General features: G+C 49.6%; 1 protein-coding gene across 6 annotated transcripts in view; it reads right to left on the reverse strand.

Moving 5' to 3' along the window:
• Nucleotides 1–15902, reverse strand: part of GRK4 (G protein-coupled receptor kinase 4) — a 46442-nt gene that overhangs the window by 7914 nt on the left and 22626 nt on the right. For 3 of the 6 annotated variants that reach the window (XM_070400139.1, XM_070400143.1, XM_070400146.1), the window contains 5 exons: nucleotides 14532–14624; nucleotides 12177–12240; nucleotides 5148–5288; nucleotides 2564–2754; nucleotides 1860–1897 (listed from right to left, as the gene is read on the reverse strand). In XM_070400139.1, the coding sequence (XP_070256240.1) occupies nucleotides 1860–1897; nucleotides 2564–2754; nucleotides 5148–5288; nucleotides 12177–12240; nucleotides 14532–14624 (527 nt within the window). Of the gene's footprint in view, nucleotides 1–1859; nucleotides 1898–2563; nucleotides 2755–5147; nucleotides 5289–12176; nucleotides 12241–14531; nucleotides 14625–15902 lie in introns of those variants that run through there. The other 3 variants (XM_070400141.1, XM_070400153.1, XM_070400159.1) reach the window with 3 other exon arrangements.

Genomic DNA, 15902 nt, shown 5'->3' on the forward strand with positions numbered 1-15902 from the left:
TGGGCGTGAGCCCACCCAGGAAGCAGGTGGGTGCAGGGGTTAGAGCAGATTCTGGAGCCCCGAGGCCTGGGTTTGAGTCCCAGCTCTGCCACATATTAGCGCGTCTGGGTTTCCTCCTTCACAGAGGAGATTCCCTCAGCAATGCAGTTTTATATAGTTTATGTCTAAGTAGAGTACACGCATGTTGCAAAATTTCAAGTTCCCCTGTCTCATTTTACTTTTAAAAAGAGAAGTGAACAGTAAACCTACTGGAAAAACTGAAAGTTTGAGACATGGTCTGTGGGCGGTGTGTGGGGACACAGGCACATCCACCCTCGCTGGTGCAGATACAAACAGCACAACAGCCTTGCCCGTGGGGCTCAGTTGGCTGAGCATTGTCGCATGCAATAAGGGGTCCTGGGTCGATTCCCAGTCAGGGCATATGCCGGGTTGAGGGCTCCATCCCCAGCAGGGGGTGTGTAGGAAGCAGGTGGCTGATGCTTTTCTCTCTCTCTCTCTCTCTCTCTCTCTCTCTCTCTCTCTCTCCTTCTCCCTGCCTCTGTTTAAAAACAAACAAAACAACCAGCACAACCCCCGACGGAGGGATTTGGCAGAACTGCACGTGACCTGGCCTTCAGCTTAGCACCCCACTCCTATGGCTCTACCCCAGGGCTGCACTAGAACCACAGGCAGTGCCATGTGCCCAGGCTGCACGCTGTGCACAGTGAGACAGCAGAGACTGGGGCAGCCAGGCCCTCCCGGTGACAAGGGGCCGGGAGATCTCCTGTGTGTGGGCGAGTGATCTCTGCTACATATTAAAAAAGCAAAGTGAGGAAAACAGCCCCACTTTGTAAGGATGTCAGTCATCAGGCCCTGATGTTCTCAGCATCAGAGAAAAATGCGAAGGGAAGAAGAAGGGGATGTCAATATGAACCCGGATGAACGTTTTCTTTAAAAAAAAGAGAAAAGGCACATTTCCTCTGCCAACTCCGAAGGCCTCGGAAGAATGACCCGCACAGCAACGGGACTGTGGCGCCCACGTGGGTCTCGCGAGGCCGCTCTCCACACAGAGGACGGGCCCTGGGGAGACGGTGGACTCAGGTCTCAGCACCCACACAGGGGACCCTGGAACAGGATCACGGAGAAAACAAAGGGCGATGTTCAAACCTACGGGGCACCTGCTGGCCAAGCGGGACAGCTGACCAAAGCGAACAGTGACTCCGATGGGCTGAAACCTAGCGAAGTGTTACCGCCCGCCAGTTCCTAACGACAGCAAACAGAGAGCGCACACCTCCTGGTCGTCTTGGGAAAACAAGGGGGCTGAGCCAAGTGTTTCACTTGATTTTCCTGAGCAAAGAGGCAAACAAACGCTGACGAGGCCAAGTTCTTTCTCGTAGATGAATCCAACAAGTGCGTGCCCAGGAGCGGCAGAATCAGAAGGCCGTCGCCGAGTCCCAGGTATGCTGGGAGACACTGACCGTTAAGCCGTCAGCCCCAAGGGCCGCTCCTGACACGATCACAGGCTCCCCTGCCGTGGAAGAGCCCACGTGGCCATGTGCACGGCTGCCCTGGGACACATGCCCCGTAAAGAGCGCGCCCATGGTTAGGAGGGCGTGGAAACCCACATCTCAAGAATACAGCAAGATGTGGGTCAAGAGCAAGACAGGAGGGAGCAGAATGTCCTCACTGTGAGTTTACCTCGGCCTGCTGCTCCCTAAGCCCAGGGCTGACAAGGCCACCCATGCACCTGCAGAGGCGTCCCAGGCTCGCTCTGCTGTGCCTGCCTTATGTCTGAGTGGAGGGCACGCAGGGCTCTGCACTGACTCTCTGCCCCAAGTCCCTCTCAACGAAGTCTGTGCTCCAGAGGGAGGCTCACTCACCACGGTCGTCGAGGAGAATGTTCTCAGGCTTTAAGTCTCTGCAAAGGAAGAAGTGACAACGAAGAGCAGGTATTTGGAAGCTGACAACGGCAAGACGCCCCGTGAGAGTGAGCGCACGCCGCCCGCCCGCGGGGAAGCACGAGGCAAGCAGTGACTAGGAAATCGAAGGAGCGGGCAAATACCCAGGAGGGACTTGTGGCCAACGGGCAGGGGTGAGAGCGAGGGAGACCCAGACCCTGGGATTTTAGGAGAAAGGGCGAGGCTGGCAGGGCCTCCCAGGGAGCGGGCCCAGGTGAGACCGCCCAGGAGAGACGAGAAGAAACTCCAGCAGCTACAAGACGGGGGCCTGCTTTCCCTCAGACTAAGATATTGAACTAATGCTATTAATTTAGTTTTCTTACTAAATTCTAAGATGTAAAAATAGCAAAGTAAATGTGATTTTAAGACACTGAATTGTTGTGCCATTTGCTGGAACTGAGTCCAAGTCCTCAGCAGCAGGTTCAATGTCTCAGGTGTCGGAAATCGGTTCTGTTGCTACATGAGTGGCACTGCCCACACCTGACCAGCTGAACAAATGAGAACTGCTCAGTAGGGATCAGAGAGGACAGAGAGGAAGCCGGGGTCCGCCTCTCAGGGCCACAGGGTGAGCGACCAGCCCCCAGGGAGCGCCCGGGGCCCTCGGGCTCGGGAGGCACCGTCCGCACCTGTACGCGATCCGCTCCCTCTGCAGGTCCTCCAGGCCGCAGCACAGCTCTGCCGCGTAGAAAACCGCTCTCTGCTCGTTGAAGCCGGGGCTGCCCAGGTTGTAGATGTGAAACTTCAAGTCCCCTCCGTTCATGATGGTGAGCACCAAGCACAGGGCGTCTTTGGTTTCGTACGTGTAGCACAAGCTCACCTGGAGACGGCAGCATCGCAAACATAAGACACCTGCTCACCCCGGCCCCCCCCCACAGGCTAACAGCATTCGGTGAGGCCTGCGGTGCACAGGCACCCACTCTGCTTCAGGGGCTGCGCCCGCGCAGGGACTCCGGGACCTTTTCTTGCTGAGGACCCTGCGCCAGTTCTCAACTGAAGGGAGAGAACTCGCCACGCCCACATGGGTGGGTGAGTGGCACCACTTCACAGAGACACCGGATCATCATCCCAGGCCACCCTCACCCTCAGCCCGCCCCCAGCAGTGCACGGAGGTCTCACTGCTGCACATCTTTCCAACACCGCTGTCAGCCAGCACGGGTGGTGTTAACCTGCGTGGCTCTGACTGTGCACACACGGGGGCTACTTCTCATGCTTTTTCGTAGACTTAGGAAACCTATTTTGCCTGGTTTTCTATTGGTCTGTACGTCAATTCACACACACACACACACACACCTGCTAGGGCTATGACTGGACTGCCCTTCATTTAATCTCTGCATCAATTGGGGGGGAACTGACATCTTCACAGCACTGGTCTTCCGACCCATGAGCCCCCCTCGTTAGCACTTGTCATTTTCTTTTCTTTTCTAAGTATTCTCTCAACACCATGTTGAAACTTTTTTAATTGATTTTTTAGCAAGAGAAAGAGAACACCGGTTTGCTGTTCCACTTGTTTATGCACTTGCTGCCGCTTGCTGTACGTGCCGATTGGGGATCGAACTACACCCTGACGTACCGGGAAAATGCGCCAACTGAGCTGCCAGCCAGGGCTCCTGGAACTTCTCGTACTTGCATCTTATAGGTCTCAGTGGAGAAGTCTTGCACATTTTCAATTTTTGCCTAGCTCTCGATGTTCCTTGATGCCATCATAGATGGTGTCAATTTAAAATTTTTCATTTTCTAATTGTAGCTAGTAGCACATTTAATAAATTGACTAACTTCCCAATCAGTGACTCAGAAAGTCTTGAACTGTCTACCGCACAATCGCGCTGTGGCTGGGGGCGGGGAGGAGAAGACGGGCGTGCCGTGACCAGGCAGGACCCGCACCGAGGTACGCAGGGAGCACAGATTCCAGGGGAAGGAAGAATATTTCTAGGTTCCTTGGAAGCAGCCAAAAAGGCAGAAACAAAAACATTTCATTTAAATAGAATAAACCGCAACTACTTCTTATGTCCCTTTCATTACGTTAAAGTGTGGATTTTTGTTTCAAGGTAGTTACCCGAGTATGTGTAAAGCAGCTCTAAAATGAGCCCATTTTTAAAAAAATATATTTTATTGATTTTTTACAGAGAGGAAGGGAGAGGGATAGAGAGTTAGAAACATCGATGAGAGAGAAACATCGATCAGCGGCCTCCTGCACATCTCCTACTGGGGATGTGCCCGCAACCAAGGTACATGCCCTTGACCGGAATCGAACCCAGGACCCTTCAGTCCACAGGCTGACTCTCTATCCACTGAGCCAAACCGGTCAGGGCCAAAATGAGCCCATTTTATTAAAGATTTTCAGATGACATGCGTCAGACTGTCATGGCAGACACATAAAGCCTTGCTATTAAATTTACATGATGGCCACACACTGCTGGGAACGCTGCCCCAGCACAAAGCAGCTGACCTCACACTGAGAAATCTATGACTTGGAGGAAGTGACTCTAACACTACAAATCATTTTACAAACTACCTGTCACTCCCTTCCTTCAACCAGACCCTCACACTGCAGTAGATGCTGCAGGAAATACTCGATCAGGTGACGAGAAACCAGGTTGGAGATGAAACCACACCACTCACTGCTCAGCCCGGGCCTGGAGCGGGTCCTGAGCTCACTGACCCCAGAGAAGGTGACGGAGAGGCACCATACAAGGGGGTGCTCATTGAGGGCCACGCCATAAAGGTGAGGGTAGCAGAGAAAGGGAGAGACGGGATGGCTTGAGGCCCAGAGAGGAGGCGCTAGAGCAGGTCTCCAGCCGGAAGCTGGCTGCCGGGGGAATGGGGTGGGGGGGGCCTGGCCGGCGCAAGCTTGCAGTGGAAGTCACTGCCAGACCAGGCCTGGTGGAAGCAGCGGATCTGTTACAAACCCAAGTTCTAAGCAGGCTCTCCACTGTCGTATGTTTGTATCCGGTTAGGAATTGAGTAAGAAAAGAGAGGGCTGTTACTAAAGCAAAGCTGTTCCCGACACCTATGCCTGTTAACAGCACAAGATGGCAACCGCACACGCACTAAACCAAGAAATTCCCACGGCTGGAAGGAGGGGGCTTAGAGGCAGGTCGTTAAGGAAAATGCTGGTTCCCACGGGTCCTCAGTGAGGACGAGCGGAGGGACTCCCTGCAGATCCACCGGGCTCTCTCTGAGGGTCCACGGGAGGCGAGAGGAGGTACTTACTACAAATCTACTTTGCACTTTTTCTAGGAGTCTTTTCTCATTTAGGGCCATAGCTTCGCCGTTCCTCCTTTTTATTCTTTTCTTTAGCATCTTTTTACAGGCATACATTTTCCCTGTAGCTCTCACTTGACAGGCATAAACCTAGTTTTAAAGAGAAAAGAAGAGGTTGACACGGAGCTGTGATTCCCCAGGCTACAGGGAAAACTGTCTTCTGTGATAAGCCTCTGTCAGAGCAGCAGCAGAACTGGCCGAGCCAAGACCACTGCCATGGTCACTGTTGAGAGTTTCTGAGCCGGCCCCTTCCTCCCCTCGGCTTCCTCATCTACAGCAGGGCGCTAGGGCAATCACGTGAAATACATGCTCTAAAACCCAGGACAGTGGGCAGACAGGACTTGTTCATATGTGATCGTGGTACAACTCTTTAACATGTCTCCCTCCTTTTTTGTACAAAAGCAAAAGTTTTAGAAACTGGATTCTTGATTTTTTAGAAAGTTCAAGAATATTAGAAAATATATTTTACAGAAGTCATAGACTTTCATACATTTATTATACTTAGTTTTAAAGTCATATTTACATATTATTTAATTTTATATTATGAACATTTTCAAACATATAAAAGTGGAGAGAACAGTATAGTAAGCCCCCAGGTACCAGTCCCCAGGCTCTGGACTATGAGTCTATGGCTGACTCCCACCCACATCTCACACACACACGCAACCCCCCACATCCCATACACACCTACTGCACAACCACACACATACATACACACACGTAACCCCCCACATCCCATACACACCTACTCCACAACCACACACATACATACACACACGCAACCCCCCACATCCCATACACACCTACTCCACAACCACACACATACATACACACAATCCCCCACATCCCACACTTACTGCACAACCACACACATACATACACACACACAATCCCCCACATCCCATACACACCTACTCCACAACCACACACATACATACACACACACAATCCCCCACATCCCATACACACCTACTGCACAACCACACACATACATACATACACAACCCCCCACATCCCATACACACCTACTGCACAACCACACACATACATACACACACGCAACCCCCACATCCCATACACACCTACTCCACAACCACACACATACACACACACACACACACACAATCCCCCACATCCCATACACACCTACTCCACAACCACACACATACATACATACACAACCCCCCACATCCCATACACACCTACTGCACAACCACACACATACATACATACACAACCCCCCACATCCCATACACACCTACTGCACAACCACACACATACATACATACACAACCCCCCACATCCCATACACACCTACTGCACAACCACACACATACATACACACACGTAACCCCCCACATCCCATACACACCTACTCCACAACCACACACATACATACACACACGCAACCCCCCACATCCCATACACACCTACTCCACAACCACACACATACATACACACAATCCCCCACATCCCACACTTACTGCACAACCACACACATACATACACACACACAATCCCCCACATCCCATACACACCTACTCCACAACCACACACATACATACACACACACAATCCCCCACATCCCACACTTACTGCACAACCACACACATACATACACACACACAATCCCCCACATCCCATACACACCTACTGCACAACCACACACATACATACATACACAACCCCCCACATCCCATACACACCTACTGCACAACCACACACATACATACACACACGCAACCCCCACATCCCATACACACCTACTCCACAACCACACACATACACACACACACACACACACAATCCCCCACATCCCATACACACCTACTCCACAACCACACACATACATACATACATACACAACCCCCCACATCCCATACACACCTACTCCACAACCACACACATACATACATACACAACCCCCCACATCCCATACACACCTACTGCACAACCACACACATACATACATACACAACCCCCCACATCCCATACACACCTACTGCACAACCACACACATACATACATACACAAACCCCACATCCCATACACACCTACTGCACAACCACACACATACATACACACACGCAACCCCCCACATCCCATACACACCTACTGCACAACCACACACATACATACACACACACAATCCCCACATCCCATACACACCTACTGCACAACCACACACATACATACACACACGCAACCCCCACATCCCATACACACCTACTCCACAACCACACACATACACACACACACACACAATCCCCCACATCCCATACACACCTACTCCACAACCACACACATACATACACACACACAATCCCCCACATCCCATACACACCTACTCCACAACCACACACATACATACATACACAACCCCCCACATCCCATACACACCTACTGCACAACCACACACATACATACATACACAATCCCCCACATCCCATACACACCTACTGCACAACCACACACATACATACATACACAACCCCCCACATCCCATACACACCTACTGCACACCCACACACATACATACATACACAACCCCCCACATCCCATACACACCTACTGCACAACCACACACATACATACACACACGCAACCCCCCACATCCCATACACACCTACTCCACAACCACACACATACATACATACACAACCCCCCACATCCCATACACACCTACTCCACAACCACACACATACATACACACACGCAACCCCCCACATCCCATACACACCTACTGCACAACCACACACATACATACACACACACAACCCCCCACATCCCATACACACCTACTCCACAACCACACACATACATACACACACACAAGCCCCACATCCCATACACACCTACTCCACAACCACACACATACATACATACACAACCCCCCACATCCCATACACACCTACTGCACAACCACACACATACATACACACACACAATCCCCCACATCCCATACACACCTACTGCACAACCACACACATACATACACACACACAATCCCCACTTCCCATACACACCTACTGCACAACCACACACATACATACATACACAATCCCCCACATCCCATACACACCTACTGCACAACCACACACATACATACATACACAACCCCCCACATCCCATACACACCTACTGCACAACCACACACATACATACACACACACAATCCCCCACATCCCATACACACCTACTGCACAACAACACACATACATACACACACACAACCCCCACATCCCATACACACCTACTGCACAACCACACACATACATACATACACAACCCCCCACATCCCATACACACCTACTGCACAACAACACACATACATACACACACGCAACGCCCACATCCCATACACACCTACTGCACAACCACACACATACATACATACACAACCCCCCACATCCCATACACACCTGCTCCACAACCACACACATACATACACACACGCACAATCCCCCACATCCCATACACACCTACTCCACAACCACACACATACATACACACACACAATCCCCCACATCCCATACACACCTACTGCACAACCACACACATACATACATACACAACCCCCCACATCCCATACACACCTACTGCACAACAACACACATACATACACACACACAATCCCCCACATCCCATACACACCTACTGCACAACAACACACATACACACACACACGCAACCCCCACATCCCATACACACCTACTCCACAACCACACACATACATACACACACACAATCCCCCACATCCCATACACACCTACTGCACAACCACACACATACATACACACACACAATCCCCCACATCCCATACACACCTACTCCACAACCACACACATACATACACACACACAATCCCCCACATCCCATACACACCTACTGCACAACAACACACATACATACACACACACAATCCCCACTTCCCATACACACCTACTGCACAACCACACACATACATACACACACACAATCCCCCACATCCCATACACACCTACTGCACAACAACACACATACATACACACACACAATCCCCACATCCCATACACACCTACTGCACAACCACACACATACATACATACACAACCCCCCACATCCCATACACACCTACTGCACACCCACACACATACATACACACACACAATCCCCCACATCCCATACACACCTACTGCACACCCACACACATACATACATACACAACCCCCCACATCCCATACACACCTACTGCACAACCCCCCACATACATACACACACACAATCCCCCACATCCCATACACACCTACTGCACAACAACACACATACATACACACACACAATCCCCACTTCCCATACACACCTACTCCACAACCACACACATACACACACACACACAATCCCCCACATCCCATACACACCTACTGCACAACCACACACATACATACACACACGCAACCCCCCACATCCCATACACACCTACTCCACAACCACACACATACACACACACACACACACAATCCCCCACATCCCATACACACCTACTGCACAACCACACACATACATACACACACACAATCCCCCACATCCCATACACACCTACTGCACAACCACACACATACATACACACACGCAACCCCCACATCCCATACACACCTACTCCACAACCACACACATACACACACCAAACAAGGATTACTTTAAAAGCAAATATAAAGCATGACATAATTTTTCCCATCAATAAAATAAACCTGATGATAAAATATAAGATTTACTGTGAAAAGCATTTAAAGTATTTAAAAGGACAATGATTAAAAACTCATCTGAAATCCCAAGAAAACTATCATTAATATTTTTCTGGATAGCTTCCAGTCCCCCTCCGCACATGTACATGTAAGAACATAGACCTTGCTCCCGCCCACCCCTGGCTAACATGTTCCTACTAAACTCACTTTTAAAGCCCATGTGTCTGTAACAAGAACTTCATTCTTTTGTCAACACAAGACCCATGTGCTTGAAACTCCTTTTCCTCTTTGAGTTTTACGCTTGGACATCATGAAAGGAAGGACAGGAGGAACTCAAGAGGTGTCCACACAGGGTGGATTTCCCACAGAAACATCATTATGAAGGTGTAGACCACAAGCACTAGGTTGGATTATGCAAATATTCTAAAAGGTCTGGAGCACTGCCCCGGCTGGTGTGGCTCGGTGGGTTGGGGATCATCCCCAACACCAAAAGGCAACAGGCCTGGGCTGTGGGCTCGATCCCTGGTGGGGAGCGTGCAGGAGGCAGCCGATCAATGTTTCACTCTACACAGAAGTTTCTCTCTCTCTTTCTCCCTTCCTCTCTTTCAAGAATCAATCTTTAAAAATATTTTAAAATAATAACAACTACTAAATAAAAGGTTGGAGAACTGAACCAGGGTGCAGCACCGCTGATTCTCTTGCGGTGATGGCTGCGTGGACCACGTTCCTCCCTGGCCCAGCGGATCTCCCTGGTAGTGTGTCACCTATTGGGTCAGCTTTCCAATCGTGTGAAAGGAATGCTTGTGGCCTTGGCTTTGGCTTTGGCGTGGAGTTGGGGAGCATGTGTGATTTAAACACAGGCGGGCAGTGTAAGCCCTCTGACAGCATCCACTTTCGTTTCCCTCTGGCTCCTCTGGCTCTGGGCCTTCTGAACACCTGCACTGAATATGATCACCACAGATAATGCACGAAGCAATGGCGTCTCCTTAAATCACCTCGACAGAGTGCCCGTGCGTCTCTGTCCACCCACCACGGATGGCTCTACCTGGCACGGCCATCACGTTTACAAACCATCTCTCATGAATTTGTGGGTAGTTTCCCCAGGATTTTCCTGAACGTACACATTCTCTAACACTGTTTGGTAGAGGTGGAAGGTGAATATATGTGCAAACTGAGTTGAGTTGAATAAGCACATATAACAACATGCTTTTGTCCTACATGAACTTTTAGGCTAGCCCTAAATTATGGAAGTATAGTCACAACAATTCACAACATAGAAACACAACTATCAGCCCCGGCCGGGTAGCTCAACTGGTTAGAGTGTCGTCCCGATACACCAAAGTTGTGGGTCCAAATCTCCAGTCGGGGCACATACGAAAATTAAGCAACGGATGCATAAATTACGTGGAACAACAAATCGATGTTTCTCTCTCTCCCTAAAAAACAAACAAAACAAAAAAATGAAATTTTAAAAGAAACAATCTTTCAATCAGGACAGACAGAGCCTAAACATTGGACATGGGAAAACAACGTCTTTATGAAGTGAAAGGTAAAAACAAAGATAATGATTTTTTCCCCCAAAAAAACTTCCTGATTTTGTATTCTTATTTCTTTTTTAAATATGTTTTTATTGGCTTCAGAGAGAGGAAGAGAAAGGGAGAGAAGGACAGGAACATTAATGATGAGAGAGAATCACTGATTGGCTGCCTCCTGCCTGCCCCCTATTGGGATCGAGCCCACAACCCAGGCATGTGCCCTGACCTGGAATCAAACCATGATCTCCTGGATCCTGGTTGACACTCAACCACTGGGCCACACTGGCTGGGCACTTCCTAATTTTTTAAAAAGCTTTTACTAACGTACCTTTTGCTCAAAGTTCAATCTTTTTTAAAAATATATATATTTTATTGATTTTTTTACAGAGAGGAAGGGAGAGGGATAGAGAGTTAGAAACATCGATGAGAGAGAAACATCGATCAGCTGCCTCCTGCACACTCTCCACAGGGGATGTACCCACAACCAAGGTACATGCCCTTGACCGGAATTGAACCTGGGACCCTTGAGTCCGCAGGCCGACACCCTATCCACTGAGCCAAACCGGCCAGGGCTCAAAGTTCAATCTTAATGCTCATGCTTATTCCCCAGACACATGTTATGGAAGTACATGTGCAACTTCAGTGGATGCGTTACCTGAAGCGAGTGTCTCAAATACCTCGCTGTATAGGATTGCGCACATTGGCCACATAATACTTACCTCTCCAAATCCGCCTTTTCCTAGAACTCTGTAATGTCTAAATGTTTTCTTTGTTACTGGCTGCCTAAGTAATAAAAAAGAAGTTTCAGGTCTCACATCACATTGTTACTTTAAAGCAGAAAAGCCCACCGAGCTCTGGTCCCAGACTTAGTTATGGAGCCCTACTGGTCTAGGGGAGGACAGGGTGCCTGTGCTTGGGGACTGTGGCCCTCCCGGGGACAGCTCTCAGCTGCACTCAGCAACGAGCACACGGAACACACTGAAAACACTGATGACAGATGCAGAATGGTCCAGTTATCTTTACTCAGGAAAGACAAGTTTGCAACTCGCCCACATGTGAAGTATTATGTATTCCCAGGACCCCCTCAGGCCCGTCAGAAAGCTGCTGAGGAGAGAGGACGGGTCTACAGCGCGCTGTCCTTTGAAAAACCGGACATCTCGAAAAACATGTCTGAACTAGAACTGGAAAAGTGGTCAATCTATATACAGTAGGTCCTCGGGTGACATCGGAGATCCGCTCCTACGGTGATGTAATGCGATTTTTGCTATAAGTCGGAACCCACCTACATAAACACCTACGTCACTCACATGGAGCACAGACACAGCAGTAATGAAGGGAAACCGTAAACAAAATTTAAAAGAAAGATAACAATTCCTGACCTTTACTTGTGGTAAATAAATAATAAAAAACATAAGGCACATATGTACATACGTCAAAATGATGGAACTTTTTTTATAAATAAAGGGGCGATGGTGACATAACCACGAAACGACATACGTCGAGTTCGACGTAACCCGAGGACTGTCTATATATAAAAGGCTAAGCAACTGGCCAAGCGACTGGCCAACCGGCCAACCCAGCCGGTAAGTATGACGTGCACTGACCACCAGGGGGCAGACACTCAAAGCAGGAGCTGCCGTGCGGCAGCAACTTTGCAGAGTGCCCTCTCGCACTCTGGGACCCCTTGTGGGATGTCGGACTGCCGGTTTCTGCCCAAACCCCGCAAGCCAGGCCCAGGGACCCCACCTGCCGGAGGGACCCCACTCACTCCGCAGATGCCTTTTGAGCCCCGGCACCGCCCCAGGTGCGGTTGGCCGGGAGGGATCACTGGAGGTTGGCTCCAGGGCGTGTCCGGTCCATCTCGCCCAGTCCCTCCCCGCTGGCCACCTTCTAATTTCCTTTCAATGTGCACGAATCTGTGCACCAGGCCTCTAGTCAATAATAATTGTAGCCCTGGCCGATGTCGCTCAATGGTTAGAGTCTTGGCCCAAACACTGAAGTGTAAAGAGTTCGATTCCCAGGCAAGGACACGTACCTGGGTTACAGGTTTGATCCCTGGCCCTAGTTGGGGTGTGTTCAGGAGGCAACCAATCAATGTATCTCTCTCAGGTCAATGTTTCTCTCTCTCTCCTCCCTTACCCCCTCACTTCCAATCTCTCTAGAAATCAATGGAAAGAGTATCCTCACTCCTCAGGTGAGGATTAAAAGTAAAAATAATAACAATTGTAATAACAAGACTAGTGGCAGCTAATACTTTGTGAGCACTTACTCTGTACACGAGACTAGGAAGGCTAAGCACTTCACACTCATTTCTCAGGCGACCCAGGCATCTAGTGGCGTGGGTCATGCGCACCTTGACTTACAGAACCAGGACCTGAAGCTCACAAAGGCTAAGTCACTTGCCTGAGGTCACACAGCTGCAGGAGGCCGCACAGCTGCAGGAGGCCGCACAGCTGCAGGAGGCCGCCCAGCTGCAGGAGGCCGCACAGCTGCAGGAGGCCAGCACAGCTGCAGGAGGCCGCACAGCTGCAGGAGGCCGCACAGCTGCAGGAGGCCAGCACAGCTGCAGGAGGCCGCACAGCTGCAGGAGGCCGCACAGCTGCAGGAGGCCAGCACAGCTGCAGGAGGCCGCACAGCTGCAGGAGGCCAGCACAGCTGCAGGAGGCCGCCCAGCTGCAGGAGGCCGCCCAGCTGCAGGAGGCCAGCACAGCTGCAGGAGGCCGCACAGCTGCAGGAGGCCGCACAGCTGCAGGAGGCCGCCCAGCTGCAGGAGGCCGCACAGCTGCAATAGGCCAGCACAGCCTGAGACCCACAGCACTGTATGTCTGTGACCCTAGGACATGCTTTATTTTTCTAACTACTGCACCAAGAAGGCTGACAACCATTTAAAAAAGACAGAACAGAGTCAAGTAAATGAGAAGAAACTAGTAACACACATTAATAATCTCTGTACAGAAATACCACATGAAGGCCAAGATTTCCAAGAGTACTTTGACAGATGGAAAAGTATACATCAATCAGGGTGAGTATGAGAAGTTACCATTGTTTTCACTGAATTTTAAGTGAGAACATACCTTTCCAGCCATTTCCACTGTAAAAATCGAGAAAAATATGGGCTCTCTTGGTATTCTTCAAATGGCTTTCCACTTAAATAGCGATGGACAACTCTAGAAGAAGATGGCGTGCAATTATACCTGCTTCCTTACAACATGGAAACAGCTGTGTTAGTGCAACAGCAAGCCCTGGGCATGGGAAAGTCTGTCACACACACACTGCTCAATACTGAATGCGAAATTACAGGAGTCACAACAGGCTCCAATGCTATCAGTGAAAACAGGAAGGGAAGATTCAAAAGAAATGAAATCAATTTACCCTCCCAAAGTCAGAGGTTCTTTCTATGTATATGGACATCAGAGAAGTACTTTATAAAAACAATCTATCAGTAGTTTTCTCGTGTTTCGAGGGCCATCTGTTAAGGACCGCTCACGAGCGTTCTCATTTTTCACGCCCATGGAAAAAGGAGCGAATCTAGATACTTATGTAAATTTTGTTTGGTCCCTCTTCATAGAGGAAAATGTTTTACACAGTACCGTACGTTAAAAAAGTACTAGGAACTTTGTTTTTGTAAATAAAAATGCTATAATTATTGAAAAACAACACCTAAAGTGCATTATGATGATTTAAATAATGTGCAGTTTGCCCAAAAACGTGCGGTCCCTGGCGTATGTCTTAGAGATTTCTATGCGGTACGCAATGTGTTAAGAGCGGACCAGGTCCTGAGAGGAAAGGTCTGAAACGGCTGCTATGTTCAATCTGAGAACTAAACGCTGCTCCGGAGACTTCCCGGGCCTGCTCCTCACTTCCTCATGGACAGGCTGCTCCCGGACGCTGGGGGCGCCTTCCGCGCAGGAGCAGGTGGGCAGCTCAAATGCAAACCTTTCTGAACGGGTTAAAGGACTCGATGCCGCTGTCAGCTACATCATCTTTATCAAGGCATTTAAGAATTTCCATGAGAAGCACAACACAGACAGCAGCTTATTCTACAGGGGGAGGCAAAAGCAGGCTTACAGCTGTTCACATGGAAAATAATACAATAATTGGTAAATAATAAAACAAGACTCAACTCTTTCGCACTCTCCCCGCTGGAAGCCCAGTTTCCCTCACCTGTGTTATATCTGTGTATTTCAGAGTCTGTATAAATCAATGGCTACCATCAACCCACCAGCGCTTCTCAATTTCACTTCCTCACACACCTGCCTCAAAACAGGGAACTGCTGTTCGGCTCTAGTCTGGGAAATACAGCGACCGCACACATTTCAAACCATTATGACATTTGAAACTGCACAGCCCTGGCCGCGTTTCCAGTGGTTAGTGTCAGCCTGTGAAGCAGAAGGACCTTGGGCTCGACTCCCAGTCCAGGGCATGTACCCGGATTGCACGTTCGA

This window comes from Myotis yumanensis, unplaced genomic scaffold (genome assembly GCF_028538775.1).
Source record: "Myotis yumanensis isolate MYYU_CA2020_CCGP unplaced genomic scaffold, mMyoYum1.0.hap1 SCAF_1, whole genome shotgun sequence".
In the NCBI taxonomy this organism is placed as follows: Eukaryota; Metazoa; Chordata; class Mammalia; order Chiroptera; family Vespertilionidae; genus Myotis; species Myotis yumanensis.